The sequence below is a fragment of the Amphibalanus amphitrite genome, unplaced genomic scaffold (assembly GCF_019059575.1).
Source record: "Amphibalanus amphitrite isolate SeventyFive unplaced genomic scaffold, NRLGWU_Aamphi_draft 000276F_arrow, whole genome shotgun sequence".
NCBI lineage: Eukaryota > Metazoa > Arthropoda > Thecostraca > Balanomorpha > Balanidae > Amphibalanus > Amphibalanus amphitrite.
In genome coordinates this window covers 707,136-730,905 of record NW_024881771.1, presented here as the reverse complement: position 1 = coordinate 730,905, position 23,770 = coordinate 707,136, and the positions used below count along the sequence as shown (strand labels likewise).

The 23,770-nt window shown below is 48.5% G+C and overlaps 2 protein-coding genes across 2 annotated transcripts; one reads left to right on the top strand and one right to left on the bottom strand.

The window, feature by feature from the left end:
* The first annotated feature begins 547 nt into the window (after nucleotides 1-547).
* Nucleotides 548-14,194, top strand: LOC122387186 (venom protease-like). The gene is made up of 8 exons (XM_043377115.1): nucleotides 548-690; nucleotides 2,942-2,988; nucleotides 4,006-4,119; nucleotides 4,483-4,601; nucleotides 11,286-11,391; nucleotides 12,132-12,282; nucleotides 12,880-13,058; nucleotides 13,448-14,194. Exons 1-8 carry the CDS (start codon nucleotides 609-611, stop codon nucleotides 13,757-13,759), a joined length of 1,110 nt encoding a protein of 369 aa, XP_043233050.1. The 5' UTR covers nucleotides 548-608; the 3' UTR covers nucleotides 13,760-14,194.
* LOC122387187 (cilia- and flagella-associated protein 161-like) lies at nucleotides 14,151-22,468 on the bottom strand. The gene is made up of 6 exons (XM_043377116.1): nucleotides 21,930-22,468; nucleotides 21,442-21,641; nucleotides 20,667-20,804; nucleotides 20,267-20,392; nucleotides 15,611-15,772; nucleotides 14,151-15,044 (listed from the first exon to the last, which is right to left on the bottom strand). Exons 2-6 carry the CDS (start codon nucleotides 21,598-21,600, stop codon nucleotides 14,766-14,768), a joined length of 864 nt encoding a protein of 287 aa, XP_043233051.1. The 5' UTR covers nucleotides 21,601-21,641; nucleotides 21,930-22,468; the 3' UTR covers nucleotides 14,151-14,765.
* Nucleotides 22,469-23,770: the final 1,302 nt, after the last annotated feature.

Genomic DNA, 23,770 nt, shown 5'->3' with positions numbered 1-23,770 from the left:
GAGAAAATGGACACGGCTGGTGGGGCGCAGGTTTGCTGAGGGCACATCTGATGGGAGAACGGGTATGTTCATGATCATCAGGGCAGAAACCCAATTGGCGAAATTGAAACTCGGTCTGATTGATGCATCCCTTACAAGCAGACTCAACTAGCAGCAAAGGTGACTGCACTCGGCATATAAAGTACGTACAGTACAGGGAAACACCGGCGTAGACTACATATACTTATGACACTGGTGTAGTCGACGTTGTCATGAGCATGCTTTGCATAACCTAGCCTTTGTCGCGAGCATACTCCGGCATGCCTATCGCCTACCTCAGGTCAGTGCAATCCTCGACGAAGAACAAAAGCTAATAATAACTACATATGTATATTATACAGCTTAGTTTATCGAAAATCGTCAACGATTTACCTCTGGTGGTGCCATAGTCCGGGGTCAAAGGCCCATGACAGCCCTGACAGCCTGTCCCGGTTTCTGGTAACACGGACGGGGCGGGGGACGGGGGGGACGGAGGGTGATGCGTCGGGGGCTGTCAGTCGACCTTTCCAACCAGTCACTCGCCACCCATCCTGTAACACGTGGCGCGAGGTGCGCGCCGTTCACCGTTTATGATGGCGAAGGTGCTGCTCTGCTGGCTGGTAGTGCTTCTAGCGGCGACCGCTACCGGCCTGCCGTCAGCCTACCGATCCGGTAAGCCGAGCGAGAGAGAGAGAGAGAGAGAGAGAGAGAGAGAGAGAGAGAGAGAGAGAGAGAGAGAGAGAGAGAGAGAGAGAGAGAGAGAGAGAGAAGAGAGAGAGAGAGGGAGGGAGGGAGGGAGAGACAGACAGAGAGAGAGAAGAGGGAAGGAGAGAGGGAGGGAGGGAGACAGACAGACAGACAGACAGACAGACAGACAGACAGACAGACAGACAGACAGACAGACAGACAGACAGACAGACAGAGAGAGAGAGAGAGTGAGCCAGACAGCCAGACAGACAGACAGAGACAGACAGACAGAGAGACAGAGAGACAGAGAGACAGAGAGAGAGAGAGAGAGAGAGAGAGAGAGTGAGAGAGAGAGAGAGAGACAGCCAGCCAGACAGACAGACAGACAGACAGACAGACAGACAGACAGACAGACAGACAGAGACAGAGACAGAGAGGCAGAGAGACAGAGACAGAGAGGCAGAGAGACAGAGACAGAGATATGCGGCTATATTCCGCGTGTGATAGGTCTTGAACTGTCAAATGCGGTATCTGCCGCAGTCAGCCTTGAAAGTAGGTGTACCGCGCATCGGTGCGGTGGATCCATCAAGCCCGACAGAGGAAAGGCTGCTAAATTTGAGAGTCACCAAAGCAATTGACATCCTCATCCATCCCCCATGGTCAATTGGTTCGGTGACTCCCAAATTTGGCAACCTTTCCTCAGTCGATCTTGATGGATCCACCACACCGATTCGCGGTTTCTATACTTTCAAGAGAGACTGTATGCACAAGTTATATAGGTGCATGGGTTATTCGCAGCGTCACGAAAAGATTCATATTTTATACATTTCAACATTTCAGAGCGAGACAAAATATACATAGATAACTATGTAGGTCGCCGATGAGCTGTGCTGGCTTTTCAAGCCCCTCAAGTTTCAAACGGCGGCGCGGAGCGCCGCCGTTTTTGGCACACCTGTTTGTGCATCTTTTCCGCACATGTTGTGAAAATTTCAGACCCAGGTCGCCTTAGGTCAGGTCACCAGGTCACGCCAAGTGACCTCACCTCCGAAAAAAATAAGAATGCTCGTCATAGCTACAACGATTGATCGATTGCCTTTAAAGTTTCAGCGATTGATTAGAGCAACATTATCTATAAAATGTATATCTCGGAATTCTGATATCGGTGACCTAAGGTCAGGTCAATTTTGCGGCCTCTCCATTATATGTAGTCCTAAGTCAATGGGAGAAAATTGAAAAGCGTCTGTTTTGCACGAACGCCATTCTAGACACTCTCGAACATCGAGATGTAGGTAAAATTAACACACTGAACCGGCAAATGGCAACTGTGACCCCTCGTTATGTCCCCGAGGTCATCTCAGGTCACGAACAGAATCTAACAGTTTTTCGCTAATAACTGCTGATAGAGGCGTGCTAGAGCGCTGAAAACGCCTTAGATGTGTTCGGCTCGACGTTGCAGATCGACTGATATGCAGCATGACCTTTTCCGGTTAGGTCATGACCTTGACCTGAGGTCAAATTTTCAAGTTGACCTTTCAAGGTCATAATATAGTTCATTCGACGCGTCTCGACGAGAGGAACACGATGCTGGCAAAAGTAATGTCATGGCTCTTTTGAGTCAAAAGTTATTGCCGAAAACCGCTTTTCGTAAAAACGGCTATTTTGGAGTTTTTGCCCTCTGGAGGCTAAACCGTTGACCTGAGGTCAAATCTGAGAACATTATTCAGAAATTTCTGTAAAAGGGCTATCGAATGCGCTTTTCCGCGGCGCTGTAGCTCTATCGGTTCCCGAGATAGCCGTTGGCAGTTTCCAAAATGTTGAAATAGTCAACATTTTACCTTTGGTGACCTCTGGTGACCTGACCTTTGACCTGACCCAAAAAAATGACCGAAGTGTTTTTGTCCTTATTTTGGACGTTCTTTCGATTGCCGCTTACCGCGTGTCACTACGTGGCCCAGGAGCCCAGTTAGAAGGGGGGTTCAGACACCCCCCCCCCGGCCCGGCGCGGAATCTCAGAGCACCGGCCCGGCGCGGGTTAATGATCACCTGCAAAGTGAATAAGATGCAAGGGAGATGGAGGCGTCCTGCCGAAAAACAGCCAACCCTGAGTTACGGAGCATTCGATGTCATAAGCGTACCTATGCGTTACTTGTTTGCATCTACTGATTATGCATCTGCTAATTATGTTGAGCCATGTGGATGGTTCAATTATCCTCACTGTTTTTTGCCACTATTTCAGCCCGTGCCCTCAATGGCCTCACAACAGTGACTCGACCCCGCGGATGGGTAAGTGAGTTTTATGTCGGTGTGACATTATCCCGCGCCGGGCCGGGGAGGGGGTGTTTGAACACCCCCCCCCCCCCGTTGCGGTTTTTTCGCTTGGCACACCTGTTTGTGCATCTTTTCCGCACATGTTGTGAAATTTTCAGACCCAGGTCGCTCAAGGTCAGGTCACCAGGTCACGCCAAGTGACCTCACCTCAGAAAAAAATAGAATGCTCGCCATAGCTACACCGACTGAACGATTGCCTTGAAACTTTCAGCGATTGATAAGAGTGAGAGCATCTATAAAACGTTCATCTCGGAATTTTGATATCGGTGACCTAAGGCCAGCCCATTTTGCGGCCTCTCCATTATAAGTCAATGGAAGCAAATTGAAAAGCGTTTCTTTTGCACGAACGCCATTCTAGACACTCTCAAACATCGGGATGCAGATAAAATTGACACACTGAACTGGAAAATGGCACCTGTGGCCCCTCGTTACGTCCCCGAGGTCATCTCAGGTCACGAATAGTATCTAACAGTTGTTCGCTCATAACTTCTGATAGAGGCATGCGCTAAAGCGATGAAAACGCCTTAGTTGTGTTCGGCTCGACGATGCGGATCGACTGATATGCAACATGACCTTTTCCGGTTAGGTCATGACCTTGACTGTACAATGTACATGAAACAAAGCAATTACATTAAGGGTCATATTAATTAAGGGTCTATAAACGACTTTTTCGGCGCTGCACGTTTTTGAAAAAGATGCTCTCGTCCAGATTATAAACTTACAAACCTCTGAAAAAGGTAAATATGTGGCATGAGCACGATAGTCGATTTTTGGAGTTCATGTTTTGTAACTTGACCCGGTGCATCATTCATTGACATGGAGTCAAAATCTCGACACCGGATGCAAAGCTAATGTTTTATAAGCTATGTGAAGTTTCGTGGCGACATGCACATATAAATACACTTAGGCACTCACCATGAAATGCGTTGCTATCAAATAATGGTAAAATGACATCAAATTCGCTGTTTGCAGGATGATAAAACTGGGACGAATCCAATGGCGGGTGGCCGCCCGGCTGCGACTTCTCTGAAAGACTACATCAATGACTGGAACCAGAACCAGGCGGTCTCAAAGTGGCCGTGGATGGTGAGGTGGTGCCTGCTTACAAATCATGCACCAAGTTACCGACAGTTAGCTCAAATTGCATCAAATTGCACCATCGACAGACACAAAGAACAAATGTCCGTCACATTCCCTTTTCACCCAAGATCAGTTCCCTGGCGCTTTCTGTCTGGCTTTCTGATATAAAAAGCGACCGTAGAGCGGTTTCGCAGTTCGCACAGAAAGTTGGGTGTATCAACCGTAGTTTTTCACACGCTTGGTAGCAATATAGCTCCTAATTAGTTTTTGCACGTAAAATATCAAGGCTAATCATATTTTCCTTTCATATTACGATGCTATTATAATTAGGAACAACTGAGATGTGACCCTACCACCGGGTATTGGCAGGCCATGCTCCTCGCCAAGCAGAAGCTGGTCTTCAGGCAGCCCGTGTGTGGCGGTGCTGTGATCAACTCTCGGCACGTGCTGACGGCGGCCCACTGTCTGGAAAAACACGCTACGAAACGGTGAGTCACGGTCGGCGTCCGTTGGCCCCATTTGCACTTATCCCGCTCCCCACTGGGGTCTGCGTATAACGCGCCCTACTGGGGAGGGGGCTCTTCATAGCCCTCCCCCTCCTAACTCCGAAGTCCGAAACTACGGGGACGATCGGCAAAATTCAAACGGCATCTGATAGCCCCGGAAAAAATTGTCGAGCGAAACTTAATTTCATTGATTTCGAGGTCACCGATGACGTCGCTGGTCAGGTCAAAGTAAAAAATATCAATGTTTGGCTTGTTCACCTTTTGGGCTCTGGCCGCCGGCTTACAAGTAAGATCAGGCTCATGTTTTGTTTACACACTCGTGAACAGATGCTTTATATACCCTGAGGGTACCAAAGTTGTACTTTTATTTTCAGGTCAGGGTCAAGGCGTCACAGGTCACGGAAATCATATTTAACACGCGCAGTGGAAGGGGGGGGCGGATTTCGCCCACCCCTCCTTTTTTTCGCCAATAACTCGCGCCGCGAACTTAATATCAATGTGAAATTTTGGCTACCTGTCCAAAATTGAATTGCGGATCTTCTTGTGCAAGAAATAAGAAAATCGGTTCACAACTTTTCTAGTAATAGCGGTGTAAAGTCAAACATCCTGCCGCCGCGGTGGCGCGGCGGCGCGGCGGCCGGCGCTAGCCGTTACGCGCCGCCTGAATTGTAGACTGTGCCGGGGCGGGACGGCTCCGTCTTTACATCGCGCTCCCAGGGGCGGATCCAAGGGGGGGGGGTCACATGGGTCATGGCCCCCCCCCTTGAGGCCCGGGGGCCCAAAGACCTGCCAGGGGCACCACCGGCCTATCAGGGGTATCACAGTCCTGACAGGGGCACCACAGGACCGCCAGGGGCACCACAGGCCTAGCAGGGATACCACGGGCCTGGTGCCCCTGGGCCCTGACAGGACTGTAACGCCCCTGACAAGCCTGAAGTGTCCCCGGTAGGCACGTGGTGCTCCTGACAGGCCTGAGGCGCCCCTGCAAGGCCGGTGGTGCCCCTGGCAGGCCTGTGGTGTCCATGGCAGGCCTGTGGTGCCCTTGCTAGGCCTCTGGTGCCCCTGACAGGCTTGTAATGCCCCTGGAAGGACTGTGGTGCCCCTGGGCCCTGACAAGCCTGAGGTGCCCCTGACAGGCCAGTGGTGCCCTTGCTAGGCCTGTGGTGCCCCTGGCAGGCCTCTGGTGCCCCTGACAGGCTTGCGGTGCCCTTGGAAGGACTGTGGTGTCCCTGGGCCCTGACAAGCCTGAGGTGCCCCTGACAGGCCCGTGGTGTCCTTGTTAGGCCTGTGGTGCCCCTGGCAGGCCTCTGGTGCCCTTGCTAGGCTGCTGGTGCCCCTGGCAGGCCTGTGGTGCCCCTGCGCCCGGAGAGGACTGGTGCCCCTGAAAAGTCTGAAGTGCCCCTCGGCAGGCCCGTGGTGCCCCTGACAGGCCCAAGGTGCCCCTGCAAGGCCGGTGGTGCCCCTGGCAGCCCTCTGGTGCCCCTGGCAGGTCTGTGGTGCCCCTGGCAGGTCTGTGGCGCCCCTGGCAGACCTGTGTTGACTGGTGCCCCTGCTAGGTCGCTGGTGCCCCTCACAGACCTGTGGTGCCCCTGGGCCTTGACAAGCCTGAGATGCCTGGCTATGACAGGCTCGTGGTGCCCCTGATAGGCCGCTGGTGCCCCTCACAGGCCTGCGGTGCCCCTGGAAGGACTGTGGTGCCCCTGCCCCTAGGGGTGCTCATGGGCCCAACAGGCCCGTTGTGCCCCTGACAGGCCTGTAGTGTCCTTGCTAGGCCTGTGGTGCCCCTGCTTCCTGGCGGGCCTGTGGCGCCCCTACAAGGCCATAGGTGCCCCTGACAGGTTTGTGGTGTCCCTGGAAGGACTTTGGTGCCCCTGACAAGCCTGAAGTGTCAAGGACAGACCCTTTAGACGCCAGTGTCAAGTTCGTCGGACTGACAACGATTTGCTTACCTGATAACGTTCCTGGTAAGTACTCACTACTCAGCGTCCACAACATATACCTATACACATAGCACATTCATATATACTTGCTTACAATTGGTAAATGTGGTTGTGGCTAAGAGTTAACCCTCGCATGTGTGCGGCGTTTGCCAGCTTCTAATGTGTAGGGGGGGGGGTCGGTTGGACCCCCCCCCTTGCCGTTTGGCCCCTGATCGAGCTAGAGCTTCGCGGAAAAAACGAGCGTGTTGCCCGTGACGAGAGGAAGCCGATGATACCCAATTTTAAGGTCTTAGGTCATTGGTTGACCTTCCAGGTCAGGTCAATGACCCAAAGTCGGGAAGATCGGGACCTGTTAGAAAGTCGTAAAGTGTGGCTGCTAAGGGGTTTTTCGGGGTCCTGATCACGAATATCGTGTTAGTTTTTATCACAGATGATGTCTTTAAGCATTTAGACCAGGTCGGGTCAGGTCAGGTCAGGTCAACCAGTAGGCGTCGTGACGGGTATTCGTAGTACGTGTCAACCGCCTCTGACAGCTTCGTAACATGTTACGAAGGCATCAAAACTACTTCGTAAATGTTCAAATGGTTGCTAAATTCGAATTCAGCTCCAAAAACTAGCCTAGAAACATGTACAGCTCGAAAAAGTGAACCGAGGTCACCCGAGGTCACCAAAGGTCAATGACCTGACCTGACCTTCAGGTGACCTTGACACCCACCCTAATGCATGGAAGCAACATCAAATCACATGTTTGAACGTTTGAAACCACGAAAAGCTTGCAAACGCGCGGCTAATGCGAGCCGACATACGCAGAATCGCGATTCCGGCCAAACATGGTCTCGGAAAAGAGGTCACAGGTCAAAGGTCATTTGGGTCAGGGTCATGAAATTTTCAGGGTAGGTGTAAAATTGATCAATGTGAGGGTACTGAAAGTTTCGTCGCGATCGGCCGCTTTTTACGCGAGTTATTCGCGAAAAACCATGGGGGGGTCCATCCGACCCCCCCCCCCCCCTACACATGCGAGGGTTAAGATGCTGACTAAAAATAAAAAATAAAAAAAACTGAAAATGGGGGCACCACCAAAATGAAGTGGACGAAATCCGTTGAGTTTTTAATTTTGGGTATAGGTAGGGGCACCACTTCGATTCATGACCCTCCCCTTGGAGTTTTCCTGGATCCGCCCCTGCGCGCTCCTTACCGCTGATTATATTAGATTCGCGTCAAATTCGGTGAGAAGACTGAGAAATGTACAGGCAATCATATGGTCAAAGAATTTTGAAAATCGGCCGGTAATAATTTGAGTTATGAGTGTGTAAACACAAAATTGTGATTGCCGCGTTTCCCGCGTCGGCCGATCCCGCTTCAGCCGGCGACATCTTACCCTTAGCAGGCTTCTAACTGCCATATTTTTTGTTGGATTATCTAGAAATTCACCATACATACTCCCAATTGTTTGTTCTTTCGTACAGTGAAAGAAAAAATAAAATCGGCCGGTAACCTTTTGAGTTATCGGCGTGTAAACGCAAAAAAGTCGCTAATATGGCAGATTTGACCACATTTGACCTCATTTGACCTTGAAGATATTGACCTAGGGTCATGAAATTCACACACAACAGAGTTCCCCATGGCCCCCACCTACCCTCCAAATTTCGTCTTTCTAGCTCCAGTGGGAGCTGAGATCTTAGGGGGGGCGACATCCGCCCCCCCCTTCCACTGGGCGTAGTACTCGCAACCCTTCCACTGCGCGTGTTAATGCATCGGTCACGTGACACATGTTTTATGGTCCATTTAGGCCATATATTTTGAATTCGATGTCGTTTATGTCATTCGAGGTCATTTTGAGTTGAACTTAGCTTAGGTCAGGCCACTTTTGGGTCAAAAAAGGTCAAATTTTAAAGTTAAAATTTTTCAACCAAAAAGGTGTCTATCGGATGCCGTTTGAGCTCAGGAACACGATGGCGCTTTTGAAAAATTCATAATTGTAAAATTTGGACAATAATGAAAATAACTTGGCTATTTTTATAGATATTAGGCTAAAACCTCCTAGAGTAGTTAACCAGTGTGTGTTATATCACATATATTCCGGTTTTTGCGAAAAATCAAAAACTTTTTGAAGGAAAAAACTATTTTTTGTAACTGTAAATACATATTACATATGTTTCAGAATTTTCAAAATTTCAAAAAAACCAGATAGCACTTTGATAGCTACGTGTATTTGTAGTCCACTTATGCAAAGAAAGTGGACCTAACTTTAGAACTGAGCTCTTGAGAGCGTTTGCCGTAATTCAATATTTTGCATCAAAATCGGCCGACATAACGTCACTCTAACGTCATTTCCAGCTAGACTATGGTAGCTAGAAAGTTGAAAGTTGAACACAAGGTGTCAAGTTGATGCCGCTGAAGGTACCGCGAGTTTCGTGTTGATCCGTCGAATGGTTTAGTAGATAGGTATTGCCGAAAAACGGGAGGGTGCTCTGTAGAGCCCCCGCCCCCCCCCCCCCTGGTCATGCACGGGTTAATAAATATCACAAAACTTGTATGTTTATAGCTTTGATACTAGTGAACACTTCCCTGATAGTTGAACTGTACATTTTTGCATACTGTAGCCCCGCTGCCCTTAGCCTCAGAACAAACGATTTTCACCATATTCACAAATCACAACCACGGATGGCCGGCAGAACCGACATTTTCTTTTCAAGTTTAATCGTGCAAGAATGTCGCTTCCACCAATAATAACCGTAATTCGGGGTAGATCAAACGTCTTTGCAGCTTGCCTCTCTCTCTCTCTTACCATTCTCAATTGACTCAATTCCACGAAGTCGGTATGCTTCTTCAGTTGTGAGCTTCCTCGGCACCTTCATGTTTGCGGTTAAAAATGGGTGTGGGATCAACCACCCTGGGTCATCTCTGAGATACCCTTGGGCACCGAAAGGGTTCCATTTGATTCGAGACATACTAAGCATCTTGCCAATAGCAATATCATGTTGTTGTTGTTCTTTTTTTGCTGTTCTGAAAGTGGTGTACTGTTAACACTCGCACCGACATCACCGTCTGCGCCAACTTCATACCGACGGGGGGGGCGGATAACCGCCCCCCCCCCTGAGATCTCGAGAACGAAGCAAGATAGCGACAAGCGGTAAACGGCATGGGATACGCACGGTCAAGATCTACAATTTTTACTAAGGTCATTTTCAGCTCAGGTCAAAGATGACGTCACAGGGAAAAAGTCAAAATGGCGGCGCTAGATATGGAGAGTTTTTCTCGAATAACTTTCGAACTAGTCAAGATAAGAACAATCTAAGGGCACCATCGTGATCCTCTCGTCAATCCACATCGAATGATACATATGTTGACCTCGAAAGGTCAAGGTCAAAGGTTTATCTCAGGTCACGTGACCTCGAGGTCATCATGTATATCATTCGATGCGTCTTGACGGGCTGAACACAATGAGACCATCCGCGCGGCCGTATCTTGTTTCTGTACGGAGTTATTGGCAAAAACCCTTTGGTGACCTTTGATGACGTCACATGACCTTACAGCTGCCCAACAGCAAAACAGACCTCAAGGTAGTGAAGGTTGATCGTATATGAAGTCATGTGTGGTATATGGGGCCATTCCGACCCGTTTTAGTGGTAAAACAGGGAGTTGATTTTTCCTACATTGACTTATAATGGGGAGGTCGGGAAATTGACCTGACCTTAGGTCACCGATATCAAAAGTCCGAGATATACAAATTATAGCTACTAATGACCTAATAACATCCTGCGACTTTCAAAGGCCTCCGACATCTACTGTAGCTCTGGCACGGTGACAAAGTTGCAAAAAAGCGACTTGAGGTTGGGTCATTCAATGTGACCTGATGACCTGACCTTAAAAGTTAGGAGGTTCAAACTTGCACATCATGTGTAAAATTGATAAGAAAATAGTCGTATCAAATTTCGCGGCGCTACGCGGCGCAGTTTTCCCGCTATTCGCGAAAAACCTCAGGGGGGGGGCGGATATCCGCCCCCCCCCCCCCCGTCGGTGCGCGTGTCAATGGCCAATAATGTGAAAAAATAGGTGTCTAAAAACTTTTGGGACACCCTGTGCATATTCTCTTCTGTGACAGTGTAGAAAAGAAGAGGTGTCAAATTTGTTTTCATTACAATAGCTCGGCAATTACTGCGGCGATTGCGCTAGAACCTGGCATTCCGGTAAAGACCCACCAGACAATACATCATCATGTGTTACGGGCAGTGTGCTACTTCACGTACGCATGTGCAGGCGTCATTTCCAGACCTCGAGAACGGCTGGGGCGACTGCGCTAAAATCTTGTAGGCGTTTAGGGACCGGTTGGTATGTGCAAAAACCACTTTGGACCCAGTTTGCACGTGCGCACGTGCAGGGTGCCGCTTCCATATCTCGAGAACGGCTGGGTCGACTGCCTCCATATTTGGCGCACCGTCAGTGACCAGTTAGTAGGGTGTCGCGCATCAGCCAGTTGGAAGTACCCTCTCGCCTTTCCGCATGTGCAGGGCTCACTCTCTTGCTCGCTCGTTAACCCCCCCCCCCCCAAGTCATCCTACTGGTATGCCATATTTCATGTAGGTGCCTGTGTTTCAACGCCAAATGCATGGATGTGATACATGGAACAATATGCATGCCTCTTTCCTGAGGTCACTTGGACTGGCTGGTGCTGGTGCCCTGTTTCTCTGCACGGAGCTGATTGGTGTTGGTGTTGGTGTCACAGGAACACGATGGTGGTGCGGCTGGGGGACTACGATCGAAGTACTTTTATGGATGGCGTCCACACTGATTATGAAATCGAACGGTTCGTCATGCCACCCAACTATAAAGTGAGTTCTCGTCTTCCGTGTGTACAATAGAATTCGCTTCCTCGGATAGTAAATCCAGCCGCTTATTGTAGCCACTTTATCTTTTCACGGATTTATCCATAGATGATAGAAGCGTAAGTGACTACGGTTAGTAAAGCAACCGCTTAATAAATCCAAAACGCCGAGTCACCAAGGTGGATTTATTAAGCGGATTCTACTGTATTATCCCTGTTAGTGTTCGCGAGACCACGGACGGGAAAGGCTAGCGTTTCCAGTTTCTGCTTGACAAAGAGCGTAGATATAGTTTGATTTTAAAGCCTGCATATTCACTATAAGTGATTTGATGAATGGCGCTAGTGAAACCTTGTGATGCAGCACGACCTCTCACGGCGAATTCAAATGTCAGGTGAATTAGTTGAATAGCACATAGGACACGCATACCTACTCACAATAGATATCACACTTTCAAATGTAGGCATGACATATTTTTTAAGAATTTCACGAAAAACAAACTCAACTTCACTGCAGATGTAGAACGCATAACTGTTCCGCCCGTTCACGGCGTTGCTATTTCGAAAAGGTTTCTGCTTCGTAAATAGCGATAAAAATAATCACAGTCTCAGTTTTGACACAGGGGTGCAGTGGGCGTCTTACCTGACTGGGCGTCTTACCACCTTCTGCCCTGCTTATGTGAGATATGACATTGCAAGTTCTCCGGCGCCGTCACCTCATCCCTTCCGACTTCCGAATGCCTCCGCCAGGTGAACGCATCCAACCACGACATCGGGCTGATTCGGCTCAAAAAGGAGGTGCAGTTTTCTCCATTCGTATGCACGATACCGCTACCGGACGGCCCTACCGGAGATCTGGGTGGAGAGCCGGTCAGCGTGGCCGGCTGGGGTCGCACCAGAGGTCAGTGTCGGTCCCGCACCAGAGGTCAGTGTCGGTCCCACACCAGGGGTCAGTGTCGGTCCCTCACCGGATGAAAGTTTGAAGGAAATCAGTCCAAAACTGTGAGTTGGACAGGTGCATAAAGAAAATTGACAGTTGGCCATGACCTTGCTTCGGTTTTTCTGACCTGGTGATCTGACCCAAGGTCACCCGGACCTGAAATTTTCAAGTCATATGTAAAAAGGTTGCTCCATAGGCTGTGCTAGATTTGGCGGCGCTGCACGCCGCCGTGTTTACGCTATCTTTGAAAAACCTTAGGGGGTCGCATCGATCCCCTGCCAGGGCGAGGGTTAAACGGGTACCTCAGTGGTGTGTCTACCTAAGGAGATGCATAAAAAATTGAATAATTTTTTTTCAACCAATTTTTCATAGGCATGTACTAGTTACCAAGTACCATGCAAGTAAGTGATCATACAAGATCGACAGGGGCTCAAGGGTTCCAGTCCTTTTGAAGAATATTGATCTGTTTAATGCTGTCATTTTAAGCTTTCGAGCCCTTTTGTATCTATGACAATTATTTACGCCGTATATTCTGACGTGCACACATTTCCCTCGCAGTGAGCTCACTCAGCAATAAGCTACAGGAGATTCATATTTCCGGAGTCAGCGCAAAAACCTGCTACAAGAAGTATTTGAAGCGATACCCTGGGCTTGACAAGCTGCTTAATTTCCCCGGCGGCTTTATGATCGACACAAAATTATGCACAAAACCAGGAGATGGACAGGGCATATGTGAGGTGAGTCAATTACAACGGTTACCTCATGGGTCTTGCGGCTGCAGAGGGCTTGGTGTTTGCGTAGTCTATTAGCTAATGGCTAGTTTTCATGTGGCTTGATATTCGGAACAAGTGTTTCTTCGCAGTCAAGCTAACTATATGTGAAATGCCCGGGAACTCAGCTGTGAACTGTGTGAACTCAGCTGTTTTTCTATAAAAAAACAGGCCTCATATATAGTGTTTTTAATTATTGAAATCAAGCCTTCGGGTATATGGAAGCCAAAATATTGCTGCTTTTCTTTGTTTTCGTAGTAACACATCCCATTTTACTTTTTCACTGTTAAAGACTTTTGTGTGGTTGTTGCTGTGACAGACCCGTGTTCATCTTTCCGCTGTGACTGCCCCCACAGGGTGACTCGGGCGCGCCGCTGGTGGATAGGAAGCGCTTCAAGCTGGTCGGTATAGCGTCAGCTACCGTCGGCATCTGCGGCTACTCCGAGCTGCCGGAACTGTTCACCAGGGTCAGCGCCTACCTCGGCTGGATACGGAAACATGCCAGCATACCCGGGGTCAAGACCAAAACGCAGCACTGTAAAAACACTCTGGCCGTCACTAAGAAAACTGCGATTTCGTTTGGTGGATCGACTGGGACAATCGCGAAAGGCTCAAAAGGTCTTCAGATTATTGGCATCGCATCCGCAAAACCCTCAAAAACTGGCTGAACTTAGCCGTAAAAATATTACGTATGAAACTTTTATGTGTTTTGTTATTGTAACAATTGAATCGACGCTAAAATAAGTACGCTAATATCACCGCGTAAAAGCTCAGCCCAACGCTAATGGGGAGAGTATTTTTCATTTGTTATAATGTCCTTAAAAGTCACCGGAAAATGCAGTTATATCGACATAATAATTCATATGATCATCCGATATCTGGTCCCTAACAGAGCAAAAGATTCCAGTGAAATGCAAATTCATCCAACCATCGGTATTCTACTTACGTCTTACATCACATATGTGGCAGGATGTGCTCCAGTTACCTATATACCAACTTATCCTAGTCTGTGTTACCAGGGGTCAGGCGAAGGATGCTACTACAAGTTGTAACAGAAAATACCAATTGCTCTAATTTATTTCAATAAACAACTCGAGCTTGAACGTCAGCTGACGAATCTTTAAGAGATATTAGTTAGCGGTCTAACATGTGACAATCATGATCAGCCGGCACAGAGACAATTAAATAGGTACAAAATACAGCCCGAGTCTTGTCATTACCAAAAAAGTTGCTTAAAATTGCATGCGCACAACAATTACGCATCACAATAGGTACATACATGGCGAACCACAAGACGAACCAACGTAACTTTGCAATACGTTTTATCTGATTTGAAATAAGCAAGTTCACTAGATCGCTCAACCGCCCCCTTTAACCATAACAGAGACGAGACACTGCCACAAGTGACCAGCAAATTTCAGCGACGAATTCAGCAGAAACTTGGGTCTTGCACACACCACTGAAGAAAAGTTTTCCATGGCACAATTTAATCACAAAAACTATAATATCAGCAATGAAACGTTCTACAATGCGCAATGCATCATTCTCCGTTATGGACAAAGATCATCCCGTTATTGTCTCGTTTCGCCTCGTCTCTTGTCTCGTTTCTCCTGGTGGTGTGGGATTTCTGCGCTCTCCACCTGTCCCTCGGTGACCCACCGCGCGCTCGGTCAGTCAGGCGGCGCCGAGCGGCAGGGCGCTGAGGCACCAGCGGTTCTCAGGCAGCGGCCGGCGCCGGCTGTCGGTGGTCGCGTGCGCCGTCACCTCCCACTCGTGGCCCAGCAGGGAGGTGACCGGGTGGCCGGCCTCCAGGCGCAGCGCCTGGCCGCTCGGCTGGTGGCACACCAGCAGCGGACTGCCGGCCGGCACCGGGCTCCCCTCCGCCTCCATACGGTGGCTGTTCTCCAGCAGGTGCGCCACCCAGCGGCCGGCCGGCGCGCGGCACTGGGTCAGCTGAAACACGGCACGGATAGCTGAAATACGGCAGCGAATCAGCTGAAATATGGCACAGATAGCTGAAATACGACACGGCATCAGCTGGAACACGACACAGATCGTTGGAATACGACACTCGGTGAGCTGAGGCCTCTTGCACCAAACTACCTAGCAGAGCTAGGTAAAATCGAAAAACCGGTTTCAGAATAAGCTAATCTAACGGTGGTAAATTTGTTTGCAATAGCCCGATACATAATCCTACATGTGCTTGCTAAATTTTGCACGCAAATTGTTACATTTGAGACTTGGACTGGGTATACGATGCAAAATAATCCAAGCATTGGTGCAAGAGGATTTTGGTGCAAGAGGCCTCTGGAACGTGGACATAGCTGAGGTACGGCGTTGGGTCATAGCGTTGAAAAAGCGCAAATAAACTATCTGTCATGATTCATGCTTTTACCACTTGTCGGATGGGAAATTGTCACAGTCTCGGCACTGTGTCCCAGCCTCGCCCAGGTCTAAGCGCCTGTTCACCACGCTGGGCACGCTGTGCCACCCTGCCCCGCCCACCGGTCCCCGCGCACCTGCACAGCCTGCTGACGAGCCTCGTTGGGCGGCACGCAGTAGGCGGTGGGCGGCTCGCTGGTCAGGTACAGACCGGCCGGGTAGCCGTCCTGGAGACGCAGACTGAACGGCTGCCCGTACCGCAGAACCTCGCGGCTGACCGAGCCGTCCGGACGGGTCACCTGGCGCGAGGACCATGCGACAGTGTAAGGACAGGACGAAAGGTGAACATACGGAATGTCTGTCATCAAGTAGGCACATACGCTGCTAATTAATTTGTTAACAGCGATGTAAGAAAGAAAACGAATTAACTCAAAGGTCTAAAATGCTCGTAGCGAAATAAAAGAATATCGAACGGTAGCACCATTGAATAACAACAGTGAAACGGTTTATCATCGGAGCCCTAATATTCCCGGTCTTCCGAGGTCTCCTGCCTTGTTTTTTATTTTTTATTTTAGTCTGATCCACTTCCCAAAATCAGATTTACCCCAGGGCCTCGGCTAAGGAATTTTGACTGGTGGGCCACTTGGGCAGCGACATGAACTGACCTTCGTAGCCATAGCCCCGCCCCCCCCCCAATTTTCGATTTCTCCCCAGATTTCGGCCACTTTATCCTGCAAAAAAAGTCAGGATGGCATTAAAAAAATGTAAAAAACGGGTCTCGACCCCCCCCCCCGACTCTTCAGAGAGGAGAGAGTAGGGACCCTCAACCCTCTCAGTGGGGATACTCCGGCGGTGCACATAAAATCGCACAAGTATGCACAAAATATTGACGCAGATTATAAAACTTTGGACGATAACTTACGGCCGGTCGGATGTTAAAAATCAACGAGCCCTGAGTGGATCGCTCGCCGACTAGTCGGAGATTCGGAAACGGTCGGACGGGATCGGGCGTTGTCGGTTGGATCGGGAGGAATTGTGAACAGCACGAGTGCAACTTTATATATAAAGTGGGTTGTAGCAGGAACCCCAAAAGGGGGTTGTAGCAGGAACCCCAAAAGGGGGTTGTAGCAGCAACCCCAACATCGCTGAAAATGATCATTAAGCCTATTGGTGTCGCATAGAAAATAATTGACTCAAAAGCCCAAGCGCGCTGCGCAACCCTAATATTTTCTTAAAAAAAAGTTATGTACACTTCTGATGAACAGTGTCCCAAACTTCAGATTTCTCTTGGGTGTCTGCGTGGAAAATTCTAGCCACCCAAAATGTGAGAGTGGAAAATTATCCATTCTTATTCTTGAGTGTCATCTTCAGCCCAAATGAGAAATTTTTGGAACGCTGACTGTGAACGGTTTGAAATTCGCCCGACTGGTCAGATTTGTAACTGCAAGCATCATACCGGTCGTGAAGACGCATAATATCGCTTGCAGACTGCAATCGGCTGAAAGTCGCCGACACTACCTGTAGTTTAACTCTGGCTTATATCGTGTCCATCGGCGAGCCGTCCGAGATCGCTCGCAGGCATATCCCCGACCGTCTGAACTGGTCTGTTCTTTATTCGTAGTTTTTCTTGTAACCGACTGGTCTGCGGCAGATGCTTATGTGACTGCAACAACTCGATCGATCGGAAAGCTTGCAAGAACTCTCGCAGACCTCGATTGTCTGGAAGCCGCCGACACTATGTGTAATTTACAGAGGCAGACGTCTTTCACGATTATTGCATAAAATTTAAAGCCTCGGTCACACTTCACCGGATTGGACCAACGGACGAGAAACGGACGAGAACTAACAGCGTCTGGTGATGTCCGTTTGTCATCCGTTAATATCCGTTCCATGTCCGGTGGTGTCCGGTTGAGCACACCGGACACCACCGGACATGGAACGGATATTAACCCGCGCCCTGATGGGGGGGGCCATTTTGGCCCCCCCTGTGGTTTTTCTTAAATAGGGAGAAAACGGCGGCGCGCAGCGCCGCCAAATTTTGGGTACCTTACCGGGCATCAATTTAACACCTTCACACAAAATTTCAAGTCACAGATCACCTCAGGTCAGGAGTTATTGAGGTCAAACTGAGGTCATGTTCGAGCAAAAATGAGCAAAAAACATGACATCTTGAAACGCTCGCCAATTCTACAGTTAACAAGCAATTTTAAAATTCTTTATGTGGTTGTGTAGAGAAAAGACGGCGCTACAAAACTGCTATCTCGGATTTTCGTAATTTTGGGATTTTGACCCCCAAAAATAAAAAAAATGATTTTTTTTTTAGAAAAACTCAAAATATTTCCATTTTTTCGAATTTCGAAAAACCGGAATATATGTGATAGTCCCTACGCTCTTCGATACACATACCAAATTTTAGATCGATACCTCTTTTTTGGCCAAGTTATAGCAAAAAAACTGTTAAAAATTGATGACGTCAAATTTTTGAACTCAATTTTTAGCAATTCTAGACCTGGTAGCGCAAAACGGAGACCACCATTGAACTCCCCGTGACGAGCTGCATCGAATCGACCCATTTTATGCAAAAATATCAACTTTGAAATTTGACCTAATTTGACCTGACCTTGACCTGACCTTGACCTGACCTTGACCAAAACGTGACCTAAGCATGCCCTAAAGTCTGTCTGACCCACATAATCGCATTTGTCATGTAAAATGGACCATAAAACATGTATCACACGACACTTTCATATTGTGACCCCCCCCCCCCCCAGTGACCTGACCTCTGTGACCTGACCTGGTATCAGTGACCTCAAATAGCAAAATATGTGTTTGAAGAACATTTCTCCACCGATGATTTTCAATGAAATGCATTTTACTCGATTTTACAACGCATTTCTTGAAATGCCTGTAAACGGTGAAAATTCGACCTTTGACCTGACCTGTGACGTCATCGGTTTGACCGAGGTCAATGAAATTGGGTCACAAGGTAGTTCCCCGTTGGGGCTATCCAACACCGTTTACCGCTTGTCGCTATATTGCGTGGTTCTCGAGATCTGAGGGGGGGGGGCAAAAATGCCCCCCCCCCCCCCATCAGACCGCGTTGCTCGGCAGACCCCATCTGGGCGCGGGTTAAAGGGACCCTCCCACCTTAACATTAGATTTGAGTTGAGATAGCCAAATTGGTGGCCATGGCCTGAAAATACCGGTTTGGGCATTCACAACATCGAAAAATGCTTTAATTCGGAGATATCGAATTTCAAACTTGCAGTTTTCGGATTCTAAGGGGCTAATGCATTGGTATGCCCCCTTAGAATTTGTGACGTCAGCGGAGATCTAACGATTTTAAATCTTTTACTAAAACGTTTGGTAGCACGCGGTGGTATATGCTGCTTTGCGCGCAACAAATGCCGCACTTTCAAATAAAGTCGCTAGGAACAGCGGAGATCCCAAAAAGTAAACAAAAGTAAAAGTCTAATATCTTGAAAACCGGTGAATATTTTTCGATGAAATTTGGTAGATATTCGTTTTTGCTCTTTCTGAACCGAGCGACATCACTTTCATGCCAATTCATTAACTTTTTTGAAGGTGGGAGGGTCCCTTTAACGGATGAGAAACGGACGTCCAACGGAAACGAACGGACATCCCCCGGACATCACCGGACGCCGTCCGTTTCTCGTCCATTGGTCCAATCCGGTGAAGTGTGACCGAGGCTTAACCTACCGCTGTCTCAAGAAACCGGGAATGGTGATGGTATTAGGCGGCAACGACGATCAAGTTCTTACTTCTTAATAAATGCAACAATGTGCTGTAGTAGGGCCTCTGTCTCGGTCTGTATCACAATGTTACCTACGTCATAGTACGTAGTAAAAATCATACAGCAAAGACGTAGGTGATGGATTTTTTTTTAAGTTGCGGGTACTATAGTCCACTTTTTACCCCAAAAGGCTATTGCAAACAATAGGTTGAAGTTTTTCACAAGAATATGTTTCACCGATGGGTACTTAACAGCCTGAAAATGTATGATAAGATCTGCTAATTCAATTTGAAATGTGAAAAATGTGAAAACTTATATTTCTCGGAAAATTCCTGGTGGGCCAAATCTTTGAGGCTGGTGGGCCATTTCGGGTCACTGGTGGGCCATTTGGCCCACCAGTTAACATGTTAGCCGAGGCCCTGATTTACCCGATATGCACATTGTACCTTGTAGTAGTTTACTACCAATGAGCCATGCGGCACAGCATGCACCAGGCGTCACAACCCGCCTGACATCTAGCGGCTAGAATAGAAGCTGTATGAGTCGTGCGGCACAGCATGAGTCAGGCGTCACGAGTTACCTGACATCTAGCGGCTAGAGTACAAGCTGTACGAGTTATGCGGCACAGCATGCTTCAGGCGTCGCGCTATGGCTGACATCTAGCGGCTGGAAGAGTAACTGTTGTATGAGACATGCGGCACAGCATGCCGGCGTGACGACCCCCTGACATCTAGCGGCTAGTATAACAACCGTAATGAGAGCCTTGCGGCACAGCATGTGTCAGGCGTCACAATTTACCGGACATCTAGCGGTTATTGTAGAAACTACTGCATGAGCTATGCGGCACAGCATGTATTAGGCGTCACGATTTGCCTGACATCTAGCGGCTAGAATAAAAGCCGTATGAACCATGCGGCACAGCATGTTTCAGGCGTCGCGCTATGGCTGACATCTAGCGGCCGGTATAGAAACGAGCCTTGCGGCACAGCATGTATCAGTCGTCACAATTCGTCTGACATTACGTGCTCGGTGCGCTCACCGTGAAGACGTTTCTGGCGCACGGCTCGAGCCGCAGCGAGGCGCACACGGCCGTCGGAGAGGTCAGTTGGGTGGGACACGCGCGAGCAATGTCGAACACGTTGGCGGAGAGCGCCACCTCGGGTACCTGGCGGGACGGACAGGCAGAGCCCAGAGGTCTCAGGTCGGTGACGGGACTCACTGAGGTCTGTGATGGGATTGGTCTGTGATGGGATAGGACAGGTCTGCGATGGGTCAGAGAGTGAGAGTGATCCGTCACCTGTGACGAATCAGTCACAGCTCGGTGACAGCTTATCCACAGGTCGGTGTCGGATCAACCATAGGTCAGTGACAGGTCATTCGCAAGTCGGTCACGGGTCCGGAATCGGATCGTCTGTGGGTAGCAGAACCCGATAACTGACCTGGTTGCAGCGTCCCCCGGCGGCCCAGACCACGCCGGGACATCTCAGCTGGATGCTGTCGCCGATCCAGATGTTACCGTCGACGGCCGGCAGAAGGCGCACCGGCGCCAGCAGCTGACTGATAATGGCGTCCGCCTTCTACTCCCTCACACACATACATCAATGCATAGTCATTTCGCACCACAGTAACACTCAGGAAGGGAATTCAGTGGACGGCGCAACTAGAGTATGGACAGAGATCTGTGGTTCTGTGCCGAGCTATAAAATGATAAAACTTATGTTTTTTGTAAGTTAATTTGAGAGTTTGTTTTGTTGGGTTAGGCCCTTTCGGTCCAATGAGACCATTTCAGAGCCGGGAGGATGATAGGATATAGGGAGAGACATTGGTCTGGGCAGGCACCCTAGTAAATCGCCGGGGCTGAGCCCGTTAATTTGAGAGCTGGCTTATGTCGTCTTATACTTTACTTATCGTCTTATGTCGGTTTCGGAAAGCACAGCGCATCGTGGTAGATCCCTTCTGTCTAGTCTAGGAAAATTAAATATAGTTTTATCGGGGTCCGGTCAGAGCACGGTAACTCATAAAGATAGTGCGCGGTGGTGGGGTTGAAACTGGGCCTCTTATTAAGTTATCTTTATCTTTAATATCTAAGTTGAAGTTCAGGGCATATGTTCGAAGACACAAAACTCCAGGATCCATTACAATTAAATACCACCAGCCCAGCTTGGGCACCCAGACATTTCGAGTTCGTCTTGTCGCCCGTCTCAGCAAACTCGCCTGGATCATCAGCTCGCCTCGCTCTCTGCGCCGGAGGAAGTCGCGCACGCAGTCGTCCTTCCTGTAGCGGTCCTCGAACCAGTTGCCGTTCTGCGTGCACGGCTTGTAGCGGCACACGAGCGGCCGCAGGTCGCGCGGGGGCAGCTTGGGAACGGCCATGCCGACTCACTCTCCCAGCCGCCGAGACGTCCCGTACTCCACTGTCGAATGCATTGCAGAGGGTAGCGTCAAATGTGCACCCCAGCGACGATATAAAAATCAGTGTGAGGAGTCACCGTCTGACGTGTTATGATTCGTTCCAGGAAATAAATCACCTCAGAAATGCAATTAATTTGACCACCGATTAATTTGACGAGCAGTCTATCACGTTCTTATTGCCCTCGTATGTGCCCTGCTACCACGAAATGTTGTCAATTAATCTACGTAACACGCTCAGTGACGTGTCTTATCCGCGAGTTGCTTCAAACACTAGTTCTCTTATGACTCACGGCAGTTGGTGTGCTCTGGGGTGAAACTGATGGATCTTCGCAGAATTCGGTGCCTTGAGACGGTGAGCGCACAAATTTAATTACGACAGTCGGTCAAGCATCGATTCGATTTCGTTCAGCGATATCACAAGAGCAAGCGCACTAATTAGGGCAAGGCCATAATTCGGAAGCTGAATTTTATTGAGCATTTTGAGCGATTGAGAATGGAATTGAAATTACGAGCAATCCTCGCGGTTCATCAAGTGTGAGTTCCCCCAAGTCACAAAATTAGAGATTTCTGTTATATTTTCTGTTAGAGACCATTCGTTGACATGCGACGTACCATTTTCGTTGGACGATTTTAAGGTCATTGACAAAAAACGTTCAAACTTTAATTTAAGAATTCTGGAATCACTTCACATTTTCAAGTCTAGGCCTTCCATCAATGATAAGTTGTCGGCGTATAAGCTAGATATCGTTACCTAGGGGTCCTCGATGAAACATGAAACGTTTATGATATGCATGATTTTATGTGCGATACTGTGTTGCTCTTGTTATGTCGCCTGATTGCTTGTTTTCTCATAATCTATATTACTATTTGAGGAGGGTGCGTCTGTCCGTTACCGAGGTCCCGACTTGGTGGTGCTTTGCGTGGACTACAGGCCAGACCGTTGCACCTAGCCCGGTGAAATTTGCACAACTTATAGATCAAGGATGCGCGACGTGCCTTTGAGGGGTCTCAGCTCGATCGGATTGATAGGGAGCGCGTGGCGCGTGCCCAAAAAGTGCAAATTCGCGTCATAGACTTTACATGTATAAATCGGCGTGCGAAATCGGGCGAAAACGGCAAATTTTGGCCGACACGGGTCCGGTCCCCGTGCAATATCTTGGTGACCAGGGGTCCGACCGGCACGGGAAAAACAGCATCGTGTAGATAATTGAACGGGCTATCGAATGGTGTACGATGCAGAGGATGGCACGCGCCAAGTGCACCGAGGAGGGCACTTTTATGTGGAAAATTGACGTTTTGGACGGATTTTGGAATTGATTTTATTTTTAGGTGACCGTTAAACGGAGCGAATTGGAACAACGCCTGTTGGCAAGAGAAAGGTACCGCCTCTCATATAAAAATTGTGAAAAGCTGATTGATCCAAATCAAGGTGGTGCAAGTCACAGGAGAAAATGGTGTTTGTCAATTTTGTGCCACTTTATTTATCACACGGGTTTTGCTGCATAACCTGATACCTTTGGCAATTGAAAATGGCACCGTTGGAAAGAGCATTCAATTCTGTCCAAGATTCACTCTTCATGTTTGCATGATGAGCAACAGCATTCTTAAAAATGTAAATGTTCCAAACCATTACATTGTCATTTTTAGCGAAATTCAGCGATGGCCCTCAAAAGATTTCACGCCAGTTTTCGAATCATTCTTAAGTAGAACGCATGATAATACGACACGGGCACCTCGATGCGATGTATCTTTTTGTTTTATTACAAAATGCTTGGCCGTCAAAAAGCAATCGAACGAATTGGATACCAACCAAACCGACACAGACCAACCCAATACCCACGGGTCAAAAATAACCCTTCTTCGCGTTGCGGAGCACGCGGGTAACCCTAGTGTGTACTGTTATGTGTAACTTCACTGATGATGTCTTTGCTCAGAGACGAAACGTTTGATTTTACATGAAGAATATAACGATATGCCTTGTAATAAGGTTTTTACTGCTCCTGAAGCCAACAAAAGTCACAAAATTATGACCGTTCAAAGATATGTCGGTGACTTCTATGCAAGGTGTTTCGCTGCTACGCTATCAATAGTTACCAAAAAATACATTCAGCCTGATACATTTTTTTTTGGT

Bases quoted from the DNA above. Each gene is read 5' to 3' on its own strand.
- LOC122387186 (XM_043377115.1), top strand. From the start codon at position 609: ATGATGGCGAAGGTGCTGCTCTGCTGGCTGGTAGTGCTTCTAGCGGCG. The intron at 11,392-12,131 runs GTGAGTTCTCGT...TGCCTCCGCCAG, and splicing joins TCATGCCACCCAACTATAAA to GTGAACGCATCCAACCACGA. The intron at 13,059-13,447 runs GTGAGTCAATTA...CTGCCCCCACAG, and splicing joins ATGGACAGGGCATATGTGAG to GGTGACTCGGGCGCGCCGCT.
- LOC122387187 (XM_043377116.1), bottom strand. From the start codon at position 21,600: ATGGCCGTTCCCAAGCTGCCCCCGCGCGACCTGCGGCCGCTCGTGTGC. The intron at 20,393-20,666 runs GTCAGTTATCGG...CCGTCCCGCCAG, and splicing joins CCGGGGGACGCTGCAACCAG to GTACCCGAGGTGGCGCTCTC. The intron at 15,045-15,610 runs GTGCGCGGGGAC...GCCGTGTTTCAG, and splicing joins CTCGTCAGCAGGCTGTGCAG to CTGACCCAGTGCCGCGCGCC.